Raw genomic sequence first — 19,471 nt, forward strand, 5'->3', positions numbered from 1 at the left:
TAAGAATTGAAGAAAACAAAATCAACTTTTGGCGTCTTAGTTTCTTGAACCTCCACCAGCCGGCAATATTAGTTTGGCCTTTGGAATTTTACTCTGATGTTCCGATCTTCAGGGTTAAAACAGTTATATTGATGTTCCTATCATTGTCCGTTGAATTATTATATACCCTATTAAGATATGTAATAACTTCATATAATAATTAGTATCCTATTGAGTTCTAATTGTGCCCCAATATGCTGCCTACCCCATTTTCAGAAAGGTGAAGTGATACAGTAGAAATATCATCCATGACACAAAACACTTCATTAGTAGATTGTAAAGAAACTTCGGTATCTATGATATTATGTACATAAAATTACGAATATCAAGAGCTTTGATTTATTCCACAAATTCCTTTTGATTACTTACAGACAGCACTCAAATTTTCAAAGAATCAAGAGCTGAAGAAGCAGTTAATTGCAGCAGCCGTTAAGCTTCAAATTCTGACTGGAATCTGTAGTGTAGTCCCTCTGAATTTAATTAAATGAATACATAAGAACACTTCAAAGAAACCAAAGAAATTAATGAAATTAAAAAAATTACGAGTGCAACACATTCCATGCTTGACAGATTTCATGACCATACATCGAAGATGAGTGAAGAGTTACTAGCAAGATGAATGAAACATTGAACAGTTCATCTTAACTTGTATTATTGTATCATAATGTGGTTATCAAAAAAAATTCTTTTAATTATCTTAACAAAGATTCTTTAATGATTGAAAACTCTTGATCATGTTTTCCGGTTACTTTGTTTTTCAATTGAACCTGCACTTCATTTAAGTTCTGTAGACTACAAGATGATGAAGTGATTGACTCAAGAATCGCCTTGGAAATTCCCATAACATCAAAATCATCCGAAACACATGCCCATGCTTTTGGATTGAAATCCGCCACTGCCTTGTCGTTGTACACCTCCCGAGCAAGTGTTGTTTTGCCAACTCCTCCTAGGCCAACAATGGGTATTACACGAAAGCTGCCACCACTCTGTTTATTGCTTAACACCATTTCAAGTATCTTGGCTTTATCAGCATCTCTTCCGATAACTGCTGGTTCAGTTGGCACACATGTACTAGGCGGTCTTTGCCATGCAACAGTAGATGAGCCTCCAGCAATCTCTTGCAGGCCAAGATAATTCTTATCTTCACAGAGATCTTCTAAACGGGAAGTTATCTCTTCTATCTTTGACTTCATATCAGCCTGGGAAATCAGAGCACTTGGAGTCCAAGAAGAGAAATATTCAGCAATTCTGTTTGTCGATTGCTCTGTCATCAATTCCCGCTCTAGAACCTGAGTGGCATATTCATCCAGGATGTCCTCTACATCATAAGCCAAGTCTCGGAGATCCTCCATCCACGTTTTCACAGCCTTGTTCGTCAGTTGCTTTTCCTCGGCATCGTTGAGCACTGCCTGAATCATTAGAAATTTCCTCTTCCACTGCTTCAACTCTGAACGTATCCCATCTTCACATGGAAAGAGCGACAGCTGACGTGGCGCCAATCTGTCGAACAACACCTGAAGAAAAGCACGAAGAAAGACTTCTCCCACTGGCATGGTTTTGACTACGTAGGAAGAAATAATAAGAATGAATTAAAATTCTCATACAGAGAAAGGTGATAATCAGATGAAGAGCAACAAACAAGAAAGAGAAGGATGATAATCAGTTACTAATTTGTATGTAATTTTCTTGTAGTAATAACAGTAATCGAACTTTTTTAGGACAGTGAAATTGAACCTTCGAACCAAGTCTGGTACTGACTCGACCTTACCAGTTTTCTAAATATATATTTAGAGACATTCAGGAAAAAAAAAAAAAAAAAAAACCATGGATTCTTATTAAGAACAGTGATAAACTATTTCACACCATTGATAATTTTTAAGAACAGTGAGAGTGAAAGTAAGAGAAACTGGTTTTCCGAAGCTATGGATCCTTGAACTATAACATACTCAAATGCAATAAACTATAACTCTTTAAGAATGATGATTAATGAATTCTGAAGCTACTATAAAATTATAAATAATAATGATTGTTTTGTTAAATTTCTCTACACTCAATTATAAGGTTGTTTCTCCTTACCTGAAATTAGTGATATGAGGGTCTTCTGGATTCTTAACAGTCGATTCTGCAAGCAAGCACTGTCTGCAAGATGAAGAGATGGAAATTGGTGTTTTGAGTTGTTGAATTTGTGATAAGAAATGAAAAGGAGAAATTAGGAGAATAGATTTAGAGAAGAAGAAAGAGACTCAGGAAATGAAAGTCTGAGAGGTTTCTTCCTTTTTCAGTCAACAGTAATAAAATGGAAAATGGACATCCAAGAGTTAAGTGTTCATTATGAAAGATAAAGAAAAAGTAAAATGGAAAATGGAAAGTGTACTCATAAAGCAGAGAATCCAAGAAGTGTCTGCAACTTCGGTTTTAAAGTCTTGGCTCCACCATTCCAATAATCCAACTTCATAGTGGTTGCTCTTTCAATGTCTTGTTTTTTTTCTTCAAATCACAAATTTCCACGAAATTTCACTTCCAGCCTATATAATCAGCCGGTCACCTTCCATGAAATTTCACGAAAGAAAATTGAATGATAATCCAATCAATAATTAGATTAGTGTTTGATGACAGAAGAAGAAAGAGACTCAGAAAATGAGAAGTTTGAGAGGTTTCTTCCTTTTCTCTTAACGCTTCACTATGAATAATTAAAATGGACATCCAAGAGTCAAGTGCTCATAAAGGATAAAAGTCTATGGCGTCGGCTCCAAATTAAATTATACACTCCTAAAATCTTTGGCTGCTTCTTCGTAGTGGTCCATATTCTTTGGCGTTGGCTCCACCATTTCAATAATTCAACTCAAAATTAAATTATACACACCTAAAATCTTTGGCTGCTTCTTCATACTGGTCCATAGTGTGTTTGGTTTAGAGAATTTCCAAGCACCAACCTCCAGTTATTGCACTGACCTACATAATCCACCGCCCACCCTCCATGAAATTTCACAAAAGAAAATTGAATGATAATCCAATCAATAATTTGATTCGTGTTTGATTAATTAGTTTAACAAAACTCAAGAGATAAAAGGGTAAGTGAAGAACAAATTGATCAACTTGTAAATATTGTTCTACACTCACTTTTAAGAAGCAATACATATACATATTTTGTCCGTCTTTCCTTATACAGGTTAATCAATTCCTTCAAAATAAAATGAAATCCGATAAAATCAGAACTCAAAACTATACATTAGAGTTACGTGGTTCAGGCCAGTATGCCGACATCTACAAACGATGACTATAATCCACTATTTGAAGAGAGAAAACAGTACACAAGTGCATAATATTCTCTTAAACATTTTTGGGAGTTATATGACACAAGAGCACATCCCCGTCTTTTTCTCTACTCATTTGTAATTTTCACTACTCTTACAAAATACTTTATTTATGATCAACAATTTTCAAAAAGAAAAGGATGGATTTTCACGAAAAGGCCCATACCTAGTACATGCATGTTATCGGTACTAAATGAAATTTAAACATAATGTTTTTATATTAAATTTTTAGATGTTAGGATTTTACTACAAAAAGACTTATGAATAAGAAATATATGTTGTCTTTTACCAAAGTTCTCTAAAGTTTATTTATTTATTTGAGGGTCTACCTACTCTCACTCATCTAACTATTCATGAATTGGCAAATAACATCTAGCTTCCAAATTTTAGGTTCAGTAGAATCTAAGTATCACTTTAATCCCAAAAACTAACATTTTGGTCCTTGTCAAATTAGAGACTTAGACATTTAGGTACTTCAGTTCAGACAAGGGATGGCATGGCAACAAAACTTGTTTGGGGCGAGTTCCCACCCAACCCAGTTTATTTGGGTCATTCAACTACCAAGGTCATACTTCGAATTGGACCTCACATTAGCCTACTTGGGCTCAGGCCCATCAGCCAATGGTCACTCCAAAGAGCCCAAAGTTCCCTCTAAACCCTAAATTTGCCTATATCCTATTTCCTAATTCAGTTAAGATCCTATGAATTAGGACTCTTACTCGACAAGTTAATCACCTAATCATCTTATGTGTTATTGTTTTTTCACTCAATTCACAAATACAATGACCAAAGACAATATGTAGAAAAGTTACAAAATGAGAGATAGTATTGCTCTTAACGAAAAAATTGGCATATTTGAGCCACAATGCACCAAAAATCAACATTCTGAGACCTCTTCTGCAACCAAGATCCCAACATTTCTGCACTCACACCTCAGGAAGAACTCCAAGAATTGGCAAAATATGATAATAGTTGTTCTGACTACACTTGTGACACATGACTTTTGGATTCAAACTCTCTAAATAACTCTAAAAATTTGTTCTCCAAGCATAGTCTCTGCTGCTTCTGCCTGTATTGGGATAAAATCAGCTGGAGCTCCACAAAGCATAGTGTACCATTTCCTTCCAACTGTAAATTGAGCTCCTTGTTTTAACAAAACCTCGGTATCAGTTCAATGCCAAAAGAGTTCAGGCCACTGATTGAATGAAAAGGCATCAGAAGAAACAGGACATTACCTCTGCAATCACGACTTTCTTTTTAAGTCCAATCACCAACATGTAGTTATCATCTATAAAAGGAACCCAAATTTGGTGTTCATAGTATAAAAAAAAGCTTAGTATCTATGGAAATTATAAATCTCAAAAATTGCAAAACATCATAATTTGACTCATTGAATAATAGTTAGAAGAATCAATGGCACAAAGAAATGGTTTACTTCAAGAACAGAGTTTCAAATAGTCCACTGGCTTCCACCGAAATGAAATATAAATAAATACCCTTAAACAAACAAAAGAAACATAAATGCAAAATGAGATGTTATTTTCTAACTGATGTGAGAACAATCAGATTCCAAGCCGAAGCATAATTTTGATGATCAACAAGTGAGCCTGAATAGAATAGAATTGCAATTTCTTACATTATGTTATTGGCAAGATGAATGAAAAGTAGCCTTGCAAAAATTTAATTTAAGTTTTATGTCCATGAGGTGAGCTCTGCTATTAGCTGAGAAATAAAAAAAGACTTCAATAAATCAACAGTGAGAATTCAAATTGTCTTAACACGCCAAATGGTAAAGCTTACCATTGCCATTGACATGTTGGCATATTGCATCCCAGAGTTCATACTTTTCAGTTGGTTCCTACAGGAGCCACATGCTATTAATTAGATCTCTGTTCTATAAAATTTAAATGGTCTTGATAAAAGCTAATGGTGTTGGTTCCAGAGATTGACTGACCTGAATAGCCCATAAGAATGAAGTGAGGTGATTGACCGATCCAGCCATTTCCACAGTTTCTAAAAGTGAACCTTCAATCAATCTTAATACTCCTGTCCTTCATTCCTTTTGCATCGTTGTTTCAGCAAAGGAGAACGTCCAATATATAGTCGCAGAAGCGAGGATGGAAGGTCTGGTAAGGATGTAAGATTTGGGCAACCATAGATTGACAACCCTTCAATAGAGGTGAGATTTTGGAAAACCTTGGGAGATAGGTATTTCAATTCTGTGAAGCTTTCAATTTTCATAGAAGTTGGAGAAGTTGGCAACTTCATCTCTTCCCCTGGAAAAGAGACTGCATTTGGGTATTTACTAGTCCTGAGTGTTGTAAGAGAGGCGAGTTTGTGGAAGCCTCACACTGCCAGTGAGTTGTAGATTTTGGGATCTTCAACCTCAAGTGATGTTAGATTTTGGGATCTTCAACCTCAAGTGATGTAACAAAAATCCAACTGAGGCAATTTATCGAACACTTGGTGCACAGAAGCTAACCCAAGCTTGAAACAATTATGTCTTCAACCCAACATTACAAACAATTGACAATATAGAAGAAGAACAATGAAGAAGAGGATTTCACACAACCAAGTATACAAGTTTCACCCAATCTCAACCCAATTTCAATCCTAATTTTGCCAATCGTTGCGAACAAATTCAATTTTGCTTTTATTTTGTCTTATTAATTAAATATAATTTAATAAATAAAGTTTAATTTGTCGAGGGGTCCCATTTGTTTTAAATTACAAACGCCCCCATTATTTTTCTAATGTATTAGAACCCCCCAAAAATCACTTGCCGACTTGCCGTGAACACGCCCTTTCCAAAAGGTTAAAAAAGTCAAAGGATAAAGGGCATTTAGGTAATTTGAGTGTGTAGGTCTAATTGGTCAAAGTGTTTTTGGTAATTATCAACTAACTAAGGGGTTTTTAGGTAATTATGTGACTAAAGTATATGTATGTATATATAGCAATAAAAACACTTTCTTCACTTCCCTCTCTCTTTACCAATTAAAGAAAACACTGCAGCCATGACCGGATTTGAGCAAGGATGAGCATGGGTCGCCACCGTGGAAGGTCGCCGTCGAACGGCAGCCTGTCACGTCTTGACCCAAGCTCAAGCCTTCAAGCCGTAACTATGCCTCTCTTCTAACTTCTAAGCCTCCACACTCGGGCATTGTGAATTTTATTTGAAAAAATTAAGAGATTTTGAAAAAGATTTGTTCACTTTTTTAGATTTATTTGTTGATTTTATTCCATGTGAAATTTAAATCAGTGTTGGGTGTTTTTTTGCAGGTAGTGTTGAGTGTTTTGTTGGCTGTTAGTGTTGGGTGTTTGGGGTTGTAGTGGTGAGTGTTTGTGGTGGTTGTCGTTGTGGTGATTTATAACATAATATCATATTAAATTATATGAGTCAATTTTGTACTCTGTTTTTATTTCAGTATATTCCAGTGGAGCATTAATTTCCAGGAAGCTGAGTTCATGAACAAGAGGTTAGTAAAGTGCAGAGTTCAATTTGTTCAGGAGAGAAAGCCATATTTGGAAATTCATATAAGGTTCGGCATTGAAGAGATAGAGCTTTGAGCTTCCTCCAATTATTGATAAGCACTTCTGAAACAGTATTAGGAAGGTCGTCTTCCGGTAAACAAACAAGACTTGGGCAACTTTTTATACCAAAATGACGAAGATTACGAAGAGTGTGTAGGCCTTCGGGAACTGATGTAATATTTTTACAACGCAAAATCCGAAATTTCTCAAGACAAACGTTGAGATAATGTAACACAGTTTGGTAGATGGCATGATAAAAAAAGTGCATGCAAATAGAATATTTTGGCGCTTTAGTTGGTGTGCTTCAACATTGGACATTGGACAGACAATGCATGCGAATAGAATTATTTGGTTCTTTAGTTCCTTGTAAAACCATGTGGACTACCTTTTGGTAACCTCTAAAGCCCTTCAGTCGATTCAGAGTATTCTATTAGTCAACAACTTTGTTAAGGAAGGTGAAATGAATCACTTGCAATATATTGAAATTTTTGTTCTTAATGGTTGAGCAAGATTGTAATAAATGTCTTTATTTGGCACATTGTGTGCAACAAGTTTTCTGCTGCTCTGTTTTAACAGAAAAATATTTAGTGAAGAAATTTTAAGATAACTGCCTCGATATCACCTGGGCATCATCATACACTCTAGCTTTAAACAGGAACATGATCAGCTGTTAAACGAAGTAAGTGAGTCAAGTGATTGAGTTCCAAACCAGAAGCTTTAGAAATCTCAAACCATGTGGTTCCCGTGAACCAGTCTGAGTGAAGCTAACTTGTAGTCCATGTGGTTCAGAGACTCCCAACGGTCTATGGTGAGAAAAGAAAGGTGTAGATGCTGTTCTCCATTTGAGAAGCTCGAAGCTTATGACGATGGCCGTTGTTTAATGGTTTCGTTTGAGGTTTGTTCTGAGAAAATGGTTTAAATTTGGGGGGGGTTTTGATAGATTCTTTTGGTGGTTGTGGAAGCCAAAGAGGACATTAGTGAAATGATTGCTCGTTACTTGGGCGTTACAGTCAGGCTTTTTCAAAAATGAACAACCGGAGAAGAAGGAGAAAACGAAGCAATTGCCGGAATGAATGAGAATCACTGACGTTTAAAACGGTGATTTAGTTAACGGTGTAACGGCAATAAATGGAAATCCAATAACAGTGACTTGGAATACTGAAATTTTTTCTCGGTTATTTGCAATAATAAACAAAGGTATAGCAATAAGTATTCTTTTTTTCGTTTTTTTCTCCCTTTAGAAGCAACCTCGACCATTCGATGAAATTTTATTGATTAAAGAAAAGACTACACCCCGATGAGGGACATAATGAGCCTTACTCCCTCGGAAAAAATTCTACTTAAAAAGAACATGCAGCTGCACGCAATTATACAGGAATTGAAAGAAAATGTAAAACACATAAAAAACAATTGAAGTTGTGAATAACTCCAGATATTCATCCTTCAAGCATATTCTTCGTAGTATCATTGTGCGTCAAGAAGAAGAGTGTGATATCCCACGTCGCTTGGGACGGGCTCCTAAGTTCTCAGAACGCGTGGTGTCCAAAATGGATAATGTCTTGACAGTTGGGCAGGCTTTTAGAAAAAATACTTGCGGATTTTGAGTTCATCATATTCACCTAGCACATGTCTAAGCAGTTCCGTTGCTGCTCCTCTTCCTCTCCTCCATGCCGCTAATGAAACACAAGGGGCTGATTCGCATCATGGAAGACAGTAACAATAGACCAACATCGATTGATGCTACAAAGACCAAGCTCGGACAATGAATTTACGCAATATTTTCGGAAATGCATCAAGACTTCTAAAGAAAAAAAAATTACCTCGGCTGTCACAGCTTCCTTATTCTCTCCACTCATCAGTAATATAAATTGATCATCTGAAAAGAACCCTAGTAAATATTTATCAAAGGAAACTTGCTACTAGAAGTCTAGATACTTATGAAACAGAGGAAATAAATGTCTTTCAATTATCTTAAGGTGCCTTATGATAGAGCGTACTAGTGCCATTGCAATGTTGACGTATTGTATCCGAGAGTTGTTTGGATCCTACAAATGTGACATAATTAAAACTTCATTTGATAAACTGTGATTGTGACTAATGGTACCGTTTATGTGCAAGAATTTGACAGACCTGAAAAGAGCATAAGGATGGAATGTTGTAATTAAAGGATTGAATCTAATCGAAGATCATCCTTCCTCGTAGGGATGGTAGACGAACTTGTGATCAATGTTAATCCAAGGAATATTGTGGCTATATATCTTCAACAACTCTTGTCTTTCGTTCCCTTCGCCCTGCGTTTTCTGAAAAGGACAATCATTCATATTAAACTGCACAAGTGGTAAAGGATTTGAGATTAGGACCATCATAACACTAGAATAACTTGGTCTCATGACAAGAAGAAATCATAACCTTTTGAAGGCTTCAATAGAATCTTCACCAACATTCTCATAATGCTCCCAAATTGCAACATTTGAACAGCAGCACCTCTTGGAAAATTAACAAAGGAATAGCAGAAACCTTCAAGAAAGAAATTTTTAAGTCATAAAAACAGTTGGTTTCTTGAATCCAACTAAACTAACTACAATGCAGTAATAGTTCTGATTACTTTTCTTACTATGAACTCTGTATATTACACCAAAAATTCATTCTTCAAGCAGAGACTTTATTGAGCAAACCATGGTGCATTATCATTGCCTTCCACATCCGAAAGGAGTTCTATGATTTATTAGAAGAAAAGCCACCTGTCCACCAAACACAAACCAATTGAATTTTTTAAAGTAGAACTTTGATATGTGCTCAATGTCTAGAGTTTCGGCCAGCATTAGAAATGAAAATGTTTACCAAATTTGTAATTAAAATTGAAAGTTAGAGACAACAAAAATTATAGCTGTGAAAGAGAAATTATTTGGACTATTAAACAGGGTAGCCCTGTTTTCGGAGCCCTTGAAGGGAGTTTTACCAAATAATAGCTCATACAGAAAGATCCCAAAATTCCACCAATCAACAGCACCGCATTCCCTTCACCTTTGATGGTTTCAGGCGCCAGGTACTCGTGAGTTCCCACAAGCGACATGGAGCGAGTGTTGGTTGGCTCAGCAATCTGTTCTGGCAGTGGGGTAACTGTTCCCGGTTTCATTCTTTGGTTTCCGAACTTTCTTGGATTTTGAAAAGGATTGAGGAGAAAACAAGTTTTAGTGGGAAGACCTGATGGTTTGATACACGAGGGCTCGATGCAGGCATGTCGAATGCAATAAACCGGATTCTTTTTCAGGGTTTCAGACCCGAGTGTTGACAACTTCACTACTGTTAGGCTGCAGCACAACGAAGGCAAAGACCAAAGTCAGAGAGCATTATATGTCCATCTTCCCTTACAAGAACATTTTCTGGCTTAAGGTTCCAGTAAACAATCCCAAGTATATGGAGGTATTACAAAGCAAGGAGAACATCTGCTACACAGAACCTGCATAAAGAAAGTCACATAATAACTAAAGTCACATAATAACATGATTTATTTTCAAAGAAAGATAGCATACTTCTGTTTGTCTAAGTGATGTAGATTAAGGATGTAGATCAGAAAGATATTCAGATTGCAATATATTCTCTAAACTCATGCACCAAAACCCTCCAAAATTAGAGTTACCAATTCATGTTATAGAATTTGGATTCAGATTTAAAGTTAAGGTATACACAATGTCAGATGCCGGGCCATTAAAACAATTTTCCTATTCAATTTCTCCAATGACCAAAATTGCCAACAGCATGCCCCAAAACTAACACAGATGTCAATAACTAGTATAGACATTGCAACTTTGTGACTTTATATTATGTATAGAAAGAAACTTCAGTATCTGTGGATATTATGTACATAAAAAGTTACAAAATATCAAGAGTTTGAATTATTCCACAAATTCCTTTTGATTACCTTACAAACTTTCAAAGAATCAAATGAGGCGAAGAAGCAGTTAATTGTAGCAAGCCCTTGAGCTTCAAATTTTGAAAGGAAGCTGTACTCTAGTCCCTCTGAAAAATAATTAAATCAGTAAATAAGAACACTTCAAAGAAACAAATGAAAAAAAATTAATTAACACAGATGTCAATAATTGTTGTATCCATAATATGGTGAGCTCTGCTGTTAGCTTCTTTCTACATTGAGCTGAAAAATGGTATAAAAAAGTTAGTATGGTAAGTTGAGTGAAGGATTCTTTGATAGATACTGGATGATTTTGTATTAGATGGTTATCAAACAGAGGAACCAAAATTCTTTTTAATTATCTTAACATGTGATATGATAAAGCTTTAACAGTGCCATTGCAATGTGGACATAATGTTTTTGAAGTTGGTTTCTTCCTACAATTGTTACATAAAATTGTATACAATTGTGACATAACTGTATCATTTAGGTGCAAGAATTTGTCAGACCTGAAAAGAGTATAAAGGCATGCCCTAGATAATGATTGAAGAAGCTCCATTCTTCCTCGTGTAGATTGCTGTTTTTTTATTTATTTATTTTTTTTCCCTCTTTTTCTGCAAAGGACAATCATAACCTTTGAAAGGCTTCAACAGAATCTTCACTGATATTCCCATAACACTCCAGCAATCTAAACTGCAACATTTGAACACCAACACCTCCAGAGCTCTGTAATCTACATAGTGTATCATTGCCTTCCACATCCAAATTAAGCTCCATGAATTACTAGGTAGAAGAAAAACACAAACCTTGATATCAACTCAGTGCTTAAAGAGCTTAGGGTACTACCAGAAATGAACGAAATGAATATACTTAAACCAATTCTCTCATTAATTTTAATTAGTCAGAAGTGAGACTAAAAATTGTCTTAAGAAACCATATGGTAAAGCTTACCCCTGCCATTGCAATGTTGGCATTCTGCATCTAGGTGTCAGACTGTTCAGTTTCTTCCTGCATGAAGTGACAAAATTGTTAATTCGCACTCTGTTTTTGTAAAACTCTAAATTCTCTCAATAATAACAATTGTTCTATGAGCCAAAAATTGACGTACCTAAATTGATTACAATGATGGAAGGAATTAGTATCGGATTGAGCTCGTTTCCTCTTCCAGAGTTTAGATGAGTTCATGATTTACCGCAACGCGAGGGATTTGAACTATCTTGGACCATTCTTGTCCTTCATTCCTTTTGCACTGTTTTTCTATTAAAGGACATTCATAAATATATAGCGACAAAAGTGAGGATGGAAGGTCTGGCAAGGATGTGAGATTTGGGCAATCACCGATAGTCCAAGATTCAAGAGATGTAAGAACTTGGAAAGTTTTGGAAGATAGGTATTTCAATTTCGCGAAGCTAACAATGCTCAGATCAATTAGAGAGGTGGGAAACTTCATTTCTATGATCTCCTCCTCTGGAAAAGATGATCCCAAAATTGAGAGACTTCTAAGAGAGGTAAGTTTGTGCCAACCACACTCAGTCAGTGGCTTGTAGATACTGAGAGGAAGTGCAAGTGATTTTAGGTTGGGGGGGAAATCTTCTGCTGTAATGGATTCGATATTAGGACATTCCCATAAGGATAGCTTTTGAAGAGATTTGAGGGTGTGCATGCGGCTAGGTAGGGCTTGTGGTTTCTCACAGTAGGAGATAGATACTTCTAAATCAGTGTCAGGAAACCCATCTTTTGGAAACGAAACAAGACTTGAGCAATAACTGATACTCATACGACGTAGTTTGCAAAGAGTGTGTAAGCCCTCCGGAATGGATTTAAGGTTTTCACATCCCTGGATAGAAAGATACTCAATGGGCATGTTACAGTCAAAACTCCATGCTGCCAGTGACTCTAGCTTTGGGCAGTCGATAATAGAAAGGGACACAAGTCCCTTAGATAACTGTCCCAAGGTTCCGAGACTTGAACATTGTAAAATAGAAAGCCTCGCGAGTGTTGAAGGTAACTGGTCTGTTGACGATAAATGCGTCAGAGAATGGCATTCATATATGATTAATTCGTAGAGAAGAGATGTGCTGGTGTTGTCCACGTCGTCCCTGTGTACCAGTGAATAAGAAGAAGATGGAGAAGAAGTACAAATATCTTCTCTATCATCCAAAACGCACATCAAGTTTTCACATCCATAAATAGCAAGCGTATTTAGAGATGAAGGTAAACGGCCTCTCACAATGAATTTTAGAGAAAGACAGCCATCAACCTTTAAATACTTGAGACGTGCATTGCTGTGCTTCAACCCCTCGTGCAAGGATGTTAGGGCGTCACATTTGGTGATTGTAACACTGCTCAAGATTGAAAGTAACCCATCTGGAAACGAAACAAGATTTCGGAGCTCTTTTAAATGCAGCTCTTGAAGGGAGGTGAAGCAACTCAACTCTTGTGGTGCATTCTCTGGACAAATCTTATTTGGCCATAAATGTATGAGCTCTTCACAGCCAACAATTGACAGATGTTCTAGTTTCTGAAATCCCTCCCTTGACCAACTTCTAAACACTGGAAAGTTTGATTCTCCACCTGTACTCATGGAGTTTAGCACCTCTGAATCAACAGGGCTACAACAAACCATGCCTTTGCATCTATCTACTACTAATGATCTGAGCATTGGAAGGCTTGAAAATGAAACCACTAACTGCTCACACCCATTTATCATAAGATTATCCAACAAAGGGAGATGATTAGGTAATCTTCCAGAGAGTTTAGGACATTGAGAAATTGAAAGTGTTTGGAGACGAGGGAATCTTTCGACATGGTCATTTTCTACAGGGTCCCAATGCTCCCACTCTTGCAAGTTCTCAAAACAAAGAGTCTGCAACGATTGAAAAGACTTTGAGCAACCCTCTCCATAAACCTCACCACCTATGTTTTTTATTTTTCCCATCAATCTGATTGTCAGGTTCTGAAGTGAGCCCATCAGTGCTAGCGAAGGCAAGGTTGTGCAGTTTTCACATCCATCCAATTTCAAATCCACCATGTTGGAGAATGATGGATCTCCTATCCAAGATGAAAGTTTTTGGCCGCCATAATTTCTTATTGTGAGCTTTTTAAGATTTTCATGAGGTTGTAAAATGTCAAGAACAATTTTCACTGCTTCATCTTGCGAGGGATTAGATGAACTCCATTCTAGTACCAACGCTTCTAAGTCCTTCTTCTCGCACAATATCATCTCTGTTGTGTCTTGACAATCCACTGCATTCTCTAAATGTGAAATGCAGAGCTCTCCGCAAAGAAACTTTAAGCTTTTCAAATCCTTCAAGCTAGATCCAATACCTTCACCAACAATAAAATTTGACAGTGTCTTCAAATATTTTAACTGTTTCACTCCCAATGGCATCTCCATTATTAATTTTGACCCTCTAATATCAAAATGGCGTAGATTGATCAAATTTCCCAAGTGTGAAGGCAACTTCTCAAGACACCGACAATATCTCAACATCAAACTTTGTAAATTGAACAATAAACATGTTGACTCAGGTAAATATTTTATCCCAGTTTTAGAAAGGTTAATATACCTTAGATGTTTTAGATCTCCAATTGAGCTGGGTAGTTCCATCACAAGGTAGTTTGTTAAAGATAGTGCTCTCAATTTTTTGAGTCTTGGCAATAAATCCAAAAAAAGGGTTTTAGTAACGTAAGTGTTTTCGTGCCGTGATGGCAAGAATGTTCTCAGCAACGTCCTCAAGGACTCAACTTTATAGAGAGCTTCAAAATCCTTTTTTACTTCATAACGTCTAAATGTGTAAGAAGAGTGTCGAATTCTATCAAATCTTTTTATTGACATGAGACTGCATTCATCCTCCAATCTAAAACTCCTTTCTCCAGATATCCATTGAGCCAAATCATTCACAAGGTCATGCATTATATATTTTGAATTATTGATACTTGATCGTTGAAATATTGACCTCGATAATAAATCACCAAAATACTCGCCTCCTAGGTCTTCTAGTTGCTTCTTATGGTTTGATTGTTGAATAAGTCCTTCTGCCATCCACAAAAGTACAAGTTCTTCCTTGTTGAATTGATAATCCTTGGGAAAAATTGCACAGTAAGAAAAACATCTCTTAAGATGCGACGGAAGATGATAATAACTTAATTTTAAGACTGGGAGAATATTACTTTCCTCTGGCAAATCCCAAATTTCACTGTCCAATATATCCACCCATTCATCATATTTTTGCTTAGAGCGTAAAAGGCCAGCTAGCGTTCTTGCTGCCAACGGCAAGCCTTTACACTTTTTAACAACCTTCCCCCGAATTAATTCCATATTCCTTTTTGCAGCAATAACTCTACTCCCATTTACATGCTTCTCAAATATGGCCCAGCAAACATCCTCTGGCAGAAGCTCCAAGTCATAACGAACTTCTAGTTCCATTGTCGATGCCACATCTTTGCTACGTGTAGTTACAATTATTTTACTTCCTGGTGCTCCAGCCAAGAATGGAGACTTTAGGTCTTCCCACGAGTCATAATCTTTACTCCAAACATCGTCCAAGATTAACAAGAATTTTTTCCCTGCTATATTATTTTTCAGCTGAACCTGCACTTCATTTAAGTTCATTGGAGTGCGAGTTGATGCAGTGATTGACTCTAGAATTGCCTTGGAGATACGCAGAACATCAAAATCATCCGAAACACATGTCCAAGCTCTTGGATTGAAATCTGACACTGCCTTATCGTTGTATACCTCCCGAGCAAGTGTTGTTTTGCCAACTCCTCCTAGCCCAACAATGGGTATCACATGAAAGCTGCCACCACTCTGTTTATCGCTTAACACCATTTCAAGTATCTCGGCTTTATCAGCATCTCTTCCGATAACTGCTGGTTCAGTTGGCACACATGTACTAGGTGGTCTTTGCCATGCAACAGTAGATGAGCCTTCAGCAATCTCTTTCAGGCCAAGATCATTCTTTTCTTCACAGAGATCTTCTAAACGGGAAGTTATCTCTTCTATCTTTGACTTCATATCAGCCTGGGAAATCAGAGCACTTGGAGTCCAAGAAGAGAAATAATCAGCAATTCTGTTTGTCGATTGCTCTGTCATCAATTCCCGCTCTAGAACCTGAGTGGCATATTCATCCAGGATGTCCTCCACATCATAAGCCAAGTCTTGGAGATCGTCCATCCACATTTTCACAGCCTTGTTCGTCAGTTGCTTCTCCTCGGCATCGTTGAGCACTGCCTGGATCATTAGAAACTTTCTCTTCCACTGCTTCAACTCTGAACGTATCCCATCTTCACATGGAAAGAGCGACAGCTGATGTGGCGCCAATCTGTCGAACAGCACCTGAAGAAAAGCACCAAGAAAGACTTCTCCCACTGGCATGGTTTTGACTACGTAGGAAGAAATGATAAGAATGAATTAAAATTCTCATACGGAGAAAGGTGATAATCAGATGAAGAGCAACAATCAAGAAAGAGAACGATGATAATCAGTTAGTAATTTGTATGTAATTTTCTTGTAGTAATAACAGTAATCGAACTTTTTTAGGACAGTGCAATGAACCTTTGAACCAAGTCTGGTACTGACTCGACCTTACCAGTTTTCTAAATATATATTTAGAGACATTCAGGAAAAAAAAGAATAAAAAAAAAACAATGGATTCTTATTAAGAATAGTGATAAACTATTTCACACCATTGATAATTATTAAGAACAGTGAGAGTGAAAGTAAGAGAAACTGGTTTTCCGAAGCTATGGATCCTTGAACTATTACATACTCAAATGCAATAAACTATAACTCTTTAAGCATGATGATTAATAAATTCTGAAGCTACTATAAAATTATAAATAATAATGATTGTTTTGTTAAATTTCTCTACACTCAATTATAAAAGTGGTGGTGATATGAAGGTTGTTTTTCCTTACCTGAAATTAGTGATATGAGGGTCTTCTGGATTTCTTAACAGTGGATTCTTCAAGCAAGCAGTGTCTGCAAGATGAAGAGATGGAAATTGGTGTTTGAGTTGTTGAATTTGTGATAAGAAATGAAAATGAGAAATTAGGAGAATAGATTTAGAGAAGATGAAAGAGACTCAGAAAGTGAAAGTTTAAGAGGCTTCTTCCTTTTTCTCTCAACAGTTCACTGTGAATAAAGAAAAAGTAAATTGGACATCCAAGAGTCAAGTGTTCATTATTAAAGCAGAGAATCCAAGAAGTGTCGGCAACTTTGGTTTTAAAGTCTTGGTTCCACCATTCCAATAATTCAACTTCATAGTGGTTGCTTTTTCAATGTCTTGTTTTTTTCTTCAAATCACTAAATTTCCAAGCATCAGCCCAAGTGATTTGACTTCTACTAGCCTATATAATCAGCCGGTCACCTTCCACGAAATTTCACGAAAGAAAATTAAATGATAATCCAATCAATAATTATACATATTTTTCTCCATTGATTTCGAAGAAGTGATACATATATGTGTGTACTTACGTTTTTTTTTTTTTTTTTTTGGTTGATTTTAACCAATTCCTTCAAAATAAAAAGAAATATGGTAAAATCAGAATTTAAAAGCATAAATTAGAGTATATGTGGTTCAAGCCAATACGCTTACATCCACAAATGATGATTATAATCTACTATNTCCTTGAACTATTACATACTCAAATGCAATAAACTATAACTCTTTAAGCATGATGATTAATGAATTCTGAAGCTACTATAAAATTATAAATAATAATGATTGTTTTGTTAAATTTCTCTACACTCATTTATAAAAGCGGTGGTGATATGAATGTTGTTTTTCCTTACCTGAAATTAGTGATATGAGGGTCTTCTGGATTTCTTAACAGTGGATTCTTCAAGCAAGCAGTGTCTGCAAGATGAAGAGATGGAAATTGGTGTTTGAGTAGTTGAATTTGTGATAAGAAATGAAAAGGAGAAATTAGGAGAATAGATTTAGAGAAGAAGAAAGAGACTCAGAAAATGAAAGTTCAAGAGGCTTCTTCCTTTTTCTCTCAACCGTTCACTGTGAATAAAGAAAAAGTAGAATGGACATCCAAGAGTCAAGTGTTCATTATTAAAGCAGATAATCCAAGAAGTGTCTGCAACTTTGGTTTTAAAGTCTTGGCTCCACCATTCCAATAATTCAACTTCATAGTGGTTGCTTTTTCAATGTCTTGTTTTTTTCTTCAATTCACTTAATTTCCAAGCATCAGCAAGTGATTTAACTTCTACTAGCCTATATAATCAGCCGGTCACCTTCCACGAAATTTCACGAAAGAAAATTAAATGATAATTCAATCAATTAATTAGATTAGTGTTTGATTAATTAGTTTAACAAAACTCAAGAGATAAAGATTAAAGTAAAGAATAGTTCCAGATTGATCAATTTATACATAGTTTTCTACACTGATTTCCAAGAAGTAATACATATATGTATGTATTTATTTATTTATTTTTGTTGATTTTAACCAATTCCTTGAAAATTAAAAAATATATGGTAAAATCAGAATTTAAAAGTATATATTTGAAGAGAGAAAACACACAAGTGCGTACAAGTGAGATTGAGTTGACTCAGTTTAAGTGTTCTGGCTGAGTGCCCTCGAAGAGCTGATTATTGCTTAAGTAGATGACAAAATTAACTTTGAATTTGAATACAGAATTACGTAATTGTCCCCACAAGTTATGTGATGCCCTCCTGGTCTTTCATGGATTAATAACTTAATCTATCAAAGCCCAAGTGCTATATTTTGTGATTATTCATTTAACTTGTAATGATTAATAACTTTAGTATCTTTTAATTGTATTTTTTTATTAATTTGATTTGAAATAATTAATCATTAAGTTTTTTTAAAAACAATTTATTTAAATTTTGTATTGATTATCTTTTAATGTTTAGTCCAAATCCTGTATGCCATATTTTCTCGATTCAACATTTAAAATTTTTAAAACTTTATATTAATTATTCAAAATTGATACATTAACAAATTAAAAAATATATTTGTTTAATTAAAATATAGGTTTTGAATGTTATTTTGAGTTAATTACACAGAGATCCCCTAGGGTTTTACCTTGTCAATCGCTGCCTGAGAAGCGAATTAGCGTACCGAGCCGCCCCAACCCTTCAAACCGTTCAGACACATTTTATCGGCGTCTTCGTGCGTCCCCCCCCTTTGTGTGTGTTCCTCTCTTAGTCGTCCTTGGTCGATTGGTTCACACCACACCCCTTTTTCCCGTCGATTTCCTTTTCTGGTCCTCCCCCCTCCCCCCTGTATAGCTCAGCCTTTGTCACTCGTTTATCTTGCTCTCGCTCTACCCCGGGTCACCCCTGCTTGCCTCTATTAACTTTAGAACGGACTCTGGGTACCTACCATTAAATGCCATTCACTGCGCTGACCTGATACCTTTCTCCTTCACTCCTTATTCCAAGCGCAGACCTGAGATCAATATCCTTCTCCCCGCAGGCAACCCACTTCCCTACATCAGCTGCCCTCCCGACTGTTAGCCTGTTGTGACCCACCTTTCTCCCCAGAGTTTCACAATCTGTGCTCTATTCGCACCACTCAATTGCAGCCTGGGGCCACTTTGCGGCTTTTTTTATGCTCCCGGCGGAGGCCTATCCTCTTTGTTGCTGATCCTGTCATCGTCTGATTCTAGAGAAATTCCCTTCCCTACGGCTCTATTTCC

At 36.4% G+C, this 19,471-nt stretch overlaps 1 protein-coding gene and 2 long non-coding RNA genes across 5 annotated transcripts; all 3 read right to left on the minus strand.

The window, feature by feature from the left end:
* Positions 1–4,152: 4,152 nt before the first annotated feature.
* Positions 4,153–5,836, minus strand: LOC116115626. 3 transcript variants are annotated; one of them, XR_004125699.1, is made up of 5 exons: positions 5,771–5,836; positions 5,308–5,738; positions 5,154–5,211; positions 4,990–5,075; positions 4,153–4,641 (listed from the first exon to the last, which is right to left on the minus strand). It is a non-coding gene; the product is annotated as an uncharacterized LOC116115626 (long non-coding RNA). The 3 variants fall into 3 exon arrangements; XR_004125700.1 differs by lacking the exon at positions 4,990–5,075 and having other exon boundaries at positions 4,154–4,641; XR_004125698.1 differs by lacking the exon at positions 4,153–4,641 and having other exon boundaries at positions 4,672–5,075.
* Positions 5,837–8,910: 3,074 nt separating this feature from the next.
* LOC116115625 lies at positions 8,911–10,052 on the minus strand. The gene is made up of 4 exons (XR_004125697.1): positions 9,546–10,052; positions 9,294–9,401; positions 9,015–9,211; positions 8,911–8,929 (listed from the first exon to the last, which is right to left on the minus strand). It is a non-coding gene; the product is annotated as an uncharacterized LOC116115625 (long non-coding RNA).
* Positions 10,053–11,965: 1,913 nt separating this feature from the next.
* LOC116115654 (putative disease resistance RPP13-like protein 1) lies at positions 11,966–16,076 on the minus strand. The gene has a single exon (XM_031401789.1). It carries the CDS (start codon positions 16,037–16,039, stop codon positions 11,966–11,968), a length of 4,074 nt encoding a protein of 1,357 aa, XP_031257649.1. The 5' UTR covers positions 16,040–16,076.
* Between the last annotated feature and the right edge of the window lie 3,395 nt (positions 16,077–19,471).

The sequence above is a fragment of the Pistacia vera genome, unplaced genomic scaffold, assembly GCF_008641045.1.
Source record: "Pistacia vera cultivar Batoury unplaced genomic scaffold, PisVer_v2 Contig749, whole genome shotgun sequence".
NCBI classification, from domain to species: domain Eukaryota; kingdom Viridiplantae; phylum Streptophyta; class Magnoliopsida; order Sapindales; family Anacardiaceae; genus Pistacia; species Pistacia vera.